Genomic DNA, 10,740 nt, shown 5'->3' with positions numbered 1-10,740 from the left:
CAATGTCCCTCTCCCCCCTTCTATCAGTGGACCAATGTCCCTCTCCCCCCTTCTATCAGTGGACCAATGTCCCCCTTCTCTACTTCTATCAGTGGAGCAATTCCCCTGCCCCGTTTGTTTGTTATGATCAGCGATATGTTGACATACGTAGAATGCTCAGTGATGACACACAGCTTATATCGTCACATCCAATAACCTTCTTTCTTTACTCGCAGGTCCGTGTAAGGAGCACAAATAGTAACAATGGTATTTATAGCCCACTCAGCCCCGTATTCTACATAACACCGCCTTTCCCTCTGCTTATTCGTTGCTTACTTTCTGAGCCCGCCCATCGGCTACTCCTCTTTCTATAACTAAATACCTTTATGAGGAGGAATGGGGAGAGATTTAGTAGAGCTCGAAGCGCATAGAGGAATTATCGCTTTATCCGGCCTGCCCTCCCCCAATGCTGATAGCCAATTGGTACAATCCACAGACCCGTGACCCAGCAAGCCGAGCGCCAACTCGTTCCGACCCCTCCCAAACGCGGTATCATACTGCGCACGCGCTAGTGGTCTTTCCTGTGACATTCCCCCGTGCTCGCGCATAGTGACGTAATTACGCCTCAGCACCATTCATCCAAATTGCGGCCACGCGCGGCTCCGACTCCTCCAGCGTGAGCGTGCACGTACGAGTCGCGAACGCGCCGGAGCCGGGCGGTTCTCTGTGGGCGCTGCAGCCGGAGTTATCCCGAGCGGAAGAAAGGCCAAACGAAGACAACCAGACCGCCGAGCCCAGCCACTGAGGTGAGGGGAAGAAGAGGGCCTGGGGAGGGTAAGGAGTGTGAGTAAAAAAGGAGAAAGAGGAGATGTCCGGTGTGGCGCGGCCTGGATGCCTCTGACAACCTCCCTGTATGTGTCTATTGAGGAGGGGGAGGGGTCATGACTGTCACCTAAAGAGTGTATAGAGTAGAGGGAGGGGCCATATCTGATCACCTATATAGGGTGTGTCATATTAGGGGCCCATATACCAACTATGTATAGAATGTATATAATTCGGGAGGGGTCTATACACCACCACCTATGGGGTGTATATAGAAAAGGGAGGAGCCATATGTGCTCACCAATAGATTCTTTATAATAGGGGAGGGGCCATACACCACCTATAGAATATATATAGGGAAGGGTCATGTGTATAAAGACTATAAAGACTGAGGGAGGGGGGGTCAATGTGTGGCCATCTACAGACTCATATATTTATAGGAGGGTAGACATTCTGGGCATTGTTGAGGCATCTTACACCAATTGGATGTATACCGTAAAGGCCCACGCTGTGACCTATAGTGGGGGCCCTATGTCAACATTTATGGAGAATTGGGGGTATTATGTAGTCACATATGGAGAATTGGGGGGGGGGTTTGGTCACTTATGAAGAATTTGTGGTATTATGTCATCACAGTCTGGTCCCTGTACCTTCAGATATTTGGGGATTGGGGGAAATCCAATACAAACTCCATACAGTGTCCAGGCTGAGATTGGGATCCAGCATTACAGGGATGAGAGCGCCACCTATTGAGCCAACTGTGTTGCCTATACAGAATCTCCTCCCCTGAACTCTGCCTGAACCCACACACATCCTTGGTGATGTTATTCTTCTGGGGGGGGGCGGGAAGAGAACCTTCTGACCAGTACATTTTGTGTCATATTGTGCCCTTTGCCTAGCTATGACACACAATGCTGCGCATTGCATTTGCATAGGATTGCTCCATCATGTTATTTCCAGGATGTTTCCTGTGTCAGGTTTGTTGTCTTCCCCGCTCCCTAAAGGGTGCCGTTGTTGACTCCTGAAAATGCTGCATTCCTGGCTTCGATATGTCCTGACCTGGAAGAAACATTTAGCTATCGACCCCCATCATAATGTACCCGGTGTGCAGGCATCTCCAGGTCCAGGATTGCTATTGAAGCTGGAGGATCATGACATGACAGCTCTGTACACTCATCTCTCCCAGTGCTCTGCACATCCCACGATTTACACCTCACCATCAGCAACCTTCCAGTGACAACACTGTGCCTTCTACTCACAGGAAGAAGCAGTGTTGTCACCCTGACATGGGCCATCCTCCTATTGGCTACAGAGATTGATGGTACTAGCTCAGTGTTCTCTGTACAGCACTGCAGTATATGTCAGAGCTATATAAATGTATAAAAATAATGTGTGCCTGAGGCGACATTAGAGTGTCAGCTCCTCTGGTACACGCAATGGAGATCAGTAATATCTTGGTGCCGGCTCTGGTGATCTTGCGGTGGCTGTGTTGGCTGTGTTTGTTCTACATTGGATATTTATGAGGAGAAGGGATTCTGGGATGCCATCACATCATAGTGCTGGTTATGTGGGCTGGTTGCAAGGTCTGGCAGGCCGGATCTCGGTGATTTGTATGATGGGCGGTGCAGTCTGATGATTGGAGATGGTTCGACATTTATTGGTTGGTCTGATGTCATTGCCGCCCTCCTGCGATGGCTCTATAGACTTGTGACCTCTCGTTGGGTCCCCAGGGGTTCCAGAGGACAGCCTGGCTGCCGGTGTTGTCAATGGTAACCACTTACCTGTAAGCTGTAACGAAGCCATGCCTCTCCCCCCCTCGCGTTTAGTTATAGGTGGAACTGCTGGACCTTTGGCACTACAGACACCAAGAAATGGAGGACACATTGCTAGCAGACATCCTATGTAAGGTGACAACACTTCCTCCTTCTGCCTGATTTGACACAGGTGGTGTCACAGGTGGCATCCCATTGTTCTGATGTTTCATCGCTGGGGATTGTTTGGTTTACACAGCAATGCACAGTGCAGGGCTGGGGTGGTGCATGGGAGCGCTAATTGAAGGGTTTGCCATAATCGCCGGTCAGTGTGAACACAATACATAGACAGGTGCTCTTTATGACCTCTCGTGTCACAGATCTGTGGCTGCGGCAGATTGTTCAGATTTCTCCCCACAAATATTTAGGCTGAGTGGTATAAAGTGGCAGAGGAGGGGGGGGAATGATAATGGGGTAATTTATGTATATGGCCCCTGTGCCCTCTGCGTCCTCCATGCAGATACAGTGAACTGGCTCTCGGTGTTTGTAGGTTTGGTGATCGGCCCCTTGGTAACATCCGGTCTGATGATAGGAAGTTTATCAGCCAGGAAAAGGTTTGCAACTCCTAATGACTCATTTCCTTTTCTTGTGTGAGAGAGCCAGGGGGGGGGGGGGGGGGGGGGTGTTATGTGTAGTGTCCCTGTCTGAACACATTGTGATTGGCTGCATTTATTCCCCCCAAACACACAGATTGTAGATCTCAACCTTCTGTGTTTGCTGGTTCTATCTCTGCCCCTTTTATTAGACCGATGATGGTGATTGGATGATGTGTGGCTGTATCAGGGGACCAATCACCGGCTGGGTTCCGGTTTTCATGACATGATGCTGGTTTGGCTGTATGGAGGTGCTAGATAGACATGGCTATTGATGCATGTGGGAACAGTAAATTGTCAGCTTATTGGACTAGTGTCTGTGTTCCGGGCCTGTCCGTGAGTCTGGAAGGAAAGCTGCCAGTGACAGCCGCAAGCGCTCTCTTGTAAAACAATGATGACCTTCTGGGCAGGGCAGTTCCTGTCTTCGTTCTGCGCCAACCCCTCCGAGCTCAGCTGCTTTGCAACATCCACATGAAGCTCTCATGGGTTTCCTTGTCAGCCTGACCTCGGTGCAGGTAAGTGGGGAGACAGAAGGGGGCATAATCTCCTCTGTGTGTTCTGTTTGGCCGTGTGCACGTCATATGGTGGCGATATTCTGTGTGCTGGTCATCCATGTGCAGGTCATGGTACATCGCTGGTTCCGCTCATATTACTCCGCAGACTCTGCTGCACTGGAAGAGATTCCGGACACGCAGATTCATCCCATTACGGGAAGGGATCACCAGGATGGGGCTCAAAATTCTGACTCGGAATCAGAGAATTCCCTTTATAGGGTGAAATATCTGTAAAGCCAAATCAGCAGAAGGGTAAGAGCTCTGTCATGTTTTAAGTCTATCTCCCTGGGGAGGTTCACTGATTTGTCTCTGTCACCAAAGTGAAAGTGGTGAATAATCTTGGAAGGGGTACACCTGTTCTGATAAGCAGAGACTATAGATCATTACTTTCCCATGGAGGAGTGTCACTGCCTGGTCTCTCTGCCTTTGAAATGTTCTAGTGGTTGGTGCAGCAATCATTGACAGCTCTCAATATGCGCCAAACTAATTCCTGGGGTTTACCAACCGTCTTCGTCACATTATCAACTTAACCAAAAGGGATTATTGTGGGGTTGTCACCCTGCCCCCCCCATCCCCTCCCCCAACCATATGATGGTTCCTGAAATCTTATATATCACAGATTGGGGGCCTGAGGGTTCAAAAAATGAATGCCAGTCACTAATGGTTATTTCCAGAAACTAAGTTTGATTTGTCTGCAGCGGTCCCTGGTGGTGGGGTGGGAAGTTTGGGTGAACAAAGGCTCTGATTTCTCTTTGTCTCCAGCACTATTTTGCCTCTGAGGTCCTGACCAAGTCCCTGGTGGTTTTGGGTTGATGGGGGGGTAGAGAGAGTCAGTCATCAGTCAGATTGGAGGAGCCGCGTCACCAATGTACCTCCATATAACACAAATGTAGAACCGCGGTGTGCCCCCTGCTGCTGGTTTCTGAAAAATAACAATGAGTGTCTGAACTGAACTCATTGTCAAGCTGGGCAAAATCATGCAAAATCATTGTGTCTCTGCAAAATTCTCCATATTTACCCCTATAAATGCTGCAAGTAAATTACCTCTTTACCTGTCAGAAATCCAGTGAGCTTCAAACTTTCTGTATTTAGCTGGTATTACAGTGCCTGTTGTTATTGGCTCTGCCCAGTTCTCAGCCCTTATAGCACTGCTAGGGATTTGGTTTGTTTCTGTGTTTACCCCTCCTCCCTTGTTAGGTCTGGGCGATATTGAAATGTTTTGGAACCAATGGTTTCTACTGGCCTTGTGTAGTGGGGTCAGCTGTTTGTAGAAGGGGATGGGAGGAATTGTCCTGTAGCAGTTGATAAATCTGTGTTGGAGGTTCAGTCAGATTTTGTTGTTTAGGCCGCTCACTGATCTGTTTTTCTCTTTGCAGACATGGCTGCCATCCGTAAGAAGCTGGTTATTGTTGGTGATGGAGCGTGCGGGAAAACGTGCCTTCTGATCGTGTTTAGTAAGGACCAATTCCCAGAGGTTTATGTCCCCACAGTGTTTGAGAACTACGTGGCTGACATTGAGGTGGATGGCAAGCAGGTAGGTGGGCTCTACAGTCTATAATTATAGACTTAATCTGCCCCCTGGCTGCATGGCATGGCATGGCATAATCTCTTTTCTGTCTTCTCTGCAGGTGGAGTTGGCTTTATGGGACACGGCTGGACAGGAAGACTACGACAGACTGAGACCTCTGTCTTATCCAGACACAGACGTTATATTAATGTGTTTCTCCATCGATAGCCCTGACAGTTTAGGTGAGTGTTGGGTATTTTGGGTGGTTTGAGGTGGGGGGGATTCTATGTGTAAATATTTACAAATGTGACCAACCAGTTGTCAGCTTTCATCCCTGGGGAAAATGAAACAAGCCATTTGATTGGTGGCTGTCACAGCTTGGTGTTCTCTGGCCTCCTATTTTATAGCCCCCCCCCCAATAATAAAATTCTTCCCATGATTCATTTTGTGACCGTCCCATACAAACCCTCGGATGTTCAATGTTAGAGTTCAGAAATGCAGCAGAGGGACCCAGAAATCCCCATGCCGGTGGTCGAATAATCTCTGACGATACATTTTTTGCCCCCAGAAAATATCCCTGAGAAGTGGACCCCGGAAGTCAAACATTTCTGCCCCAATGTGCCCATCATCCTGGTGGGGAATAAAAAGGATCTGCGCAATGACGAGCACACCCGCCGGGAGCTGACCAAGATGAAGCAGGTTAGTAAATTTCCCCATATGTGCGTGGGGGGGGGCAGCAGAGATCATACAGAACTGCCCCCCCATTGTATCCCTCGCTCAGCCATAACATTTACCCCAAACTAAACCAACACTTAACAAATGTGGGACAACCGGTGACCGGGCCAGAGTGTCTGGAGAGAATTAGGGGTGCCAAACACAATATTGGGCAATGTTCAGGGTACAGCTCGGAGGGTGGGGGGGGGGGGGGGTAATGTACATAAGGCATAGATATGGGGGGGTACATATTATATCACACAGTACAGATATTGGGGGTGGGGGTGGGATAATGTGTATATCACACAATACGGATATAAGGGGAGGGGGGGGGGTATATATCACACAGTACAGATATTGGGAGGGGGGTCTTTATCAGATGATACAGATACTTAAAACAAGGTACAGATGGGTGGGGGGGGGGCGATTATTTGTTTCCCCTGTAGAAGTGGCTGTATATTGTAGGGCGTTGTTATATCGGCTGTACGCGGTTTAACGTTATTTCATGTCTTTGAATTCAGGAGCCAGTGAAGCCGGAGGAAGGGCGCGATATGGCCAACAGGATCTCTGCCTACGGCTACATGGAGTGCTCGGCAAAGACTAAAGATGGCGTCCGGGAGGTGTTCGAGTTGGCTACCAGGGCAGCTCTGCAAGCCAGACGTGGCAAGAAGAAAACCACGTGCCTTCTGATCTGAGGAGGAGCAAGCAATGCGCACAGTACCCACCCCGATACCCCTGATGAGGCGTCGGGAGAGCCCATCGGTCACAGCAAACCCTTGAAGTGATGTTTATTAATCTTTAGAGTGTTCTGGCCTCTGTCTTCTCCATTTATTCTGTAACGAGTTAAGAGATTTTATAAAGAAGAGTCATCTTGCTACCAGTATTTAAAAGTCAACATTTTTGTTTTTTCTTTGATTTATATATAAATATATTATTTGTAGGATTCATATGCAGCAGACTAACATTCCAGTGTAACCTTTGGGGACCCCTTTAGGCTTCATTAACCAGCTCCTATTTATACACTAGTGCTGCGCACACAGCGCCACCTTCTGGCTTCATCAGGTCTGGGCGGTGACAAGTGTCCCTATACACAGGCAGAGGGTAGGTGGCTGTGGCTGGAGATAGAAGCTTGTTCTCGCTGTCATGCTGGCAGTGAAAGGGTTAAACTTGCAGGACTTCCTGTCTCTGATCTCATTTTGTAGATTTGGCTCTGATGACAACCGATTGATTGTATACATTGACTTTCAGGTGCGTTGATTTTTTTTTATACGTGGGGGTGGGGCGTGCACGGGGCCCTTCCACTAGTTTGGCATATTGGCCTCCGGTTAGTCTTTGTAGAAATGTTTCAGGCCCATATATACCATTCCCAGTAACACACAGGAAATATGACCTGTCACTGCTACTCTGCAGTTACCTGCCAGAAGTGGGCGCCAGCAGCGATATCACCCTTTTCATATCAGTCTGGTGTAGGTGGTCTGCCATCTCTGCCCCCCACGTGTGACCCCTTCCATTGTGGCCATCCATCCTCGCCCCGGTGACCGGTTTGGAATTGTTTTGCCTGGGACGCAGGAACTGTTAGGGTAACGCCATTCTCCCCATCCATCATACAAAGGGATCCCGATCATTTGTCGCTCTGGTGTTTTGTACGATTGGAATATCTAACTGTTACTTGTAATCGCTGGGTAAGATTTTTTTTTTAAATAAAATGTTTTGACAATAAAAAAAAATCTGAGAACAAAGTCTGGTGAGTCTGTAAAGGGTAAGCAGGGTGTGTGGGGGGGTAATTATCAGCACTCATCCCCCCCCCCCCCCCCCCTACAGGTAGCAATACTGCAGATCTTTGGAAATCGTACTTCACCCCCCAATCCCCGGCCAGAGATATCGATGACCCCTCAGAGATCAGAGCACAGGCATTGGCTGGTGTGTATGGATTGTGGTGCCATCTTGTGGCTGCATTTATAGTGCATTTGTTTTTTGGGGCCGTGGAATAGGAATCCTAAGGGGGTCTTTGTGGTCCTGACAGTCCTCGATGTCTCCCCGGTGATCTACAATCTTTATTCTTGTGAGTATTCCATGGGCCCGGGATGCAGGAATTGGAGTTTTGAAGGGTACTGTTGTCATGGTTGTCATAAGGCAAAGTCTGTAGTGGCTTCTCTAGCAAAAGTGGAGGTCTCCTTTAACATGCAGTACGACTACATCCATCCCGGAGCTACTCCCCAGTATCGTGTGGACCCCCTGATTGCCTCCAATTGTCCCCCTTGCTGCCCTCTGAATATTGCTGCCTGGTGCCCCTCTGGACCCTGACAATACCCCTATGTGTGGGAAAATCTGCTGACACTCCAGGGCTTGGAGACAGCCAGTGATCGTTCTATGGCAGAATACAGATTGTAGCGATTATAATAGAACTCCCATCAGTGTCTCCTGCTGATCGGTGACCACCAGAGGGCAGAAAGTAAACAGTTGGAGGAGCCACCCGGGACTGACCCATTCCCGGTACATGAAGAATGACGCCCAACCCATGTGGGTGTGTCATGGAGGGGCGTGTTCAGTGACATCACACGGTGTGGGCGTAAACCGGAGGGCGGAGTTACACGGCGCGGTTGATATAACAGGCAGTAGGTGACGGCGAGTTGATTGGTCGTACGATAATGGCAGCACGATCGGTGTGTGAGTTCTCGGCGCGGCTTCTGTCCGGGGAGTCGGTCGGGCTTGATCGGTATCGGGGGAAGATTCTCCTGATCGAGAATGTGGCGTCACTCTGAGGGACAACCGAGAGGGATTACCGACAGCTCAACCAACTGCAGAAAGAATTCGGGGCCCGGCTTCAGGTCCTCGGCTTCCCCTGCAACCAATTCGGGCACCAGGTGAGGCACTGATCCCTAAAAGTTGTCATCCTCTGGCTTCCCGGAGTTGTCCGGACTTCATTGGCTGCATGCTTGTTTCAGTTTATAGGAAGCCGGAGGATCATCATGACGGGGGGGGGGGGTAGTGATGTCCATGTGGTCCATAGAGAGGACTAATGTGTGGGCGAGCTGCCCCCAACCCATCATCTGCCCTATCACCTAGCTGATTCTTTTCTTGTCGGTGAGTCATGGTGATCCTGAGCTTTCCCCCTCCCCCCCCCATATATTTTATCATTTACACTTCCTTAGTGGTGGGGGGGGTCACATGTTGAGGTCACATGACTCGCTGGTCTCTGATGTCATCCTTGTCCTTGCAGGAGAACAGCACCAACCAGGAGATTCTGAACTCCCTGAAGTACGTTCGCCCCGGTGGCGGTTTTGAGCCGGAGTTCCCCCTCTTTGAGAAGTGTGACGTCAATGGGGAGAAGGAGTTGCCGCTGTTCACCTACCTGAAGGCCGCTCTCCCCGCACCCAGCGATGACTCCTTCTCCTTTATGAATGACCCCAAATTCATCATCTGGTCCCCTGTGCGTCGCAGCGACATTTCCTGGAACTTCGAGAAATTCCTCATCGCTCCAGACGGAATTCCGTACAAACGTTACAGCCGCCGGTACCAAACCATCGACATTCGCGCCGATATCGAGGAGCTGCTCCGCACACACAAGTGACCTCCACCTATTGGCCGCATTGTACCATGGGGGGTACCATACCCCTCCGGAAGGTTCCACTGGGCGCAGTGTCACCTGCAGACGTTTACTAATGAAACTCCCCCTTAAAACATGAAGAGGTGGAGCCGATGTGCCTGTAAATTGTCTGTAGGGGGGCCTGTGATTGGCTGGGATCACTGTGGGGGGGACGGGGTCTCTTTGTATCTAATAAATTCAGTTTTTGTCATGTAATCTGTTTTTGGCTCATAATTTAGTAAGTGGGTGGGGCTGGTGGTGGCTCCAACTGGAGGGGTGTCAAGCTCCGCCCTCTGGACCTGGCCAGTACTCTGGTGTGTTGTCCCCTTTAGGAAAAGTCCATAGAAAGGTCCCTGGCTGTTAGAAGCTCCGCCCCTTTCTTGAGCAGTTGAGGTTAAGATCACAGCCAGCAGTGCTCTGTAGGGTTTTATCCTCCATGTGATTGGTGCCCAGGAGGCGGAGCAACACACACAATAAGCTCCTCCCAACACACTGACTTTTTAGGGTGGAGCAGGTGCTCAAACAGTTAATGTTGGGAGGGGGATATGATGTGTGTGCATGCTGGGAGTTGTAGTTCTCTGGCACTTGGAGGGGGTGGGGTCCCTGGTGCGGGGTCATTTTGCATTGTAGGGTCACAGAGGGCAGCAGACCCCAATCTCAGGAGACATTGTATTGTATTGGAGAATAAATCCCTGGAATGTGGGAAATATGGGGGATCAGTTGTAGGTGGAGCCAGTGGTCCCCTGTGGAGGTGGTCTCACCCCAAGGAATGAGCAACGGAAATTGGGGCTCCCCCTACCCCTCTCAGTGCTCCCTATGTGTGACAGGTCCTCTTCATTTACCCCTCATGATAATCACATAGCAAAGGGGTAAAATAGCAAAGCATTAGGGGGTAAAGGGGGGATTGGGGTCCTATAGAAGTTTGGGGGGGATTGGGGTACAATGGTGATGGTGCATTTGGGGTTGGAAGAAATGTTGAGCCAGGAAGATGGTGGGTAAAGGTTTTGAATGGGGGGGGTGTTGTGTTCAGTTTAGGGTACATTGGGTAAAGGGGGGTGTTTCGCTGATTTGGAGGGTTAGGTGTTGGGGTATTTGTACTGGGCCAGTTGTCTATGGGGTTTGGAGGGTAGGTATTAGACTGGGACTTGAGTCTGGCTAGTGAGATTGCTGAGTT

General features: G+C 49.8%; 2 protein-coding genes across 3 annotated transcripts; both read left to right on the top strand.

The window, feature by feature from the left end:
* Positions 1–492: 492 nt before the first annotated feature.
* On the top strand, positions 493–7,719 carry RHOA (ras homolog family member A). Of its 2 annotated transcripts, none has more exons than XM_072420277.1 (5): positions 493–785; positions 5,136–5,293; positions 5,388–5,508; positions 5,835–5,965; positions 6,502–7,719. In XM_072420277.1, the coding sequence occupies exons 2-5, from the start codon at positions 5,138–5,140 to the stop codon at positions 6,673–6,675; spliced, it is 582 nt and encodes a 193-aa protein (XP_072276378.1). In that variant the 5' UTR covers positions 493–785; positions 5,136–5,137; the 3' UTR covers positions 6,676–7,719. The 2 variants fall into 2 exon arrangements, with proteins under 2 accessions (XP_072276378.1, XP_072276379.1); XM_072420278.1 differs by lacking the exon at positions 493–785 and adding an exon at positions 3,506–3,720.
* Positions 7,720–8,048: 329 nt separating this feature from the next.
* GPX1 (glutathione peroxidase 1) lies at positions 8,049–9,782 on the top strand. Its single transcript, XM_072420279.1, has 2 exons — positions 8,049–8,844; positions 9,201–9,782. The coding sequence occupies exons 1-2, from the start codon at positions 8,629–8,631 to the stop codon at positions 9,549–9,551; spliced, it is 567 nt and encodes a 188-aa protein (XP_072276380.1). The 5' UTR covers positions 8,049–8,628; the 3' UTR covers positions 9,552–9,782.
* Positions 9,783–10,740: the final 958 nt, after the last annotated feature.

The sequence above is a fragment of the Pyxicephalus adspersus genome, chromosome 8, assembly GCF_032062135.1.
Source record: "Pyxicephalus adspersus chromosome 8, UCB_Pads_2.0, whole genome shotgun sequence".
NCBI classification, from domain to species: Eukaryota; Metazoa; Chordata; class Amphibia; order Anura; family Pyxicephalidae; genus Pyxicephalus; species Pyxicephalus adspersus.
Note: the sequence above shows the minus strand (reverse complement) of the source record. Positions and strands in the feature narration are given on the sequence as shown.

Coding starts and splice junctions, on each gene's coding strand:
- RHOA (XM_072420277.1), top strand. CDS start 5,138: ATGGCTGCCATCCGTAAGAAGCTGGTTATTGTTGGTGATGGAGCGTGC. Junction 5,294..5,387: donor TTGAGGTGGATGGCAAGCAG/GTAGGTGGGCTC, acceptor TCTTCTCTGCAG/GTGGAGTTGGCTTTATGGGA. Junction 5,966..6,501: donor AGCTGACCAAGATGAAGCAG/GTTAGTAAATTT, acceptor CTTTGAATTCAG/GAGCCAGTGAAGCCGGAGGA.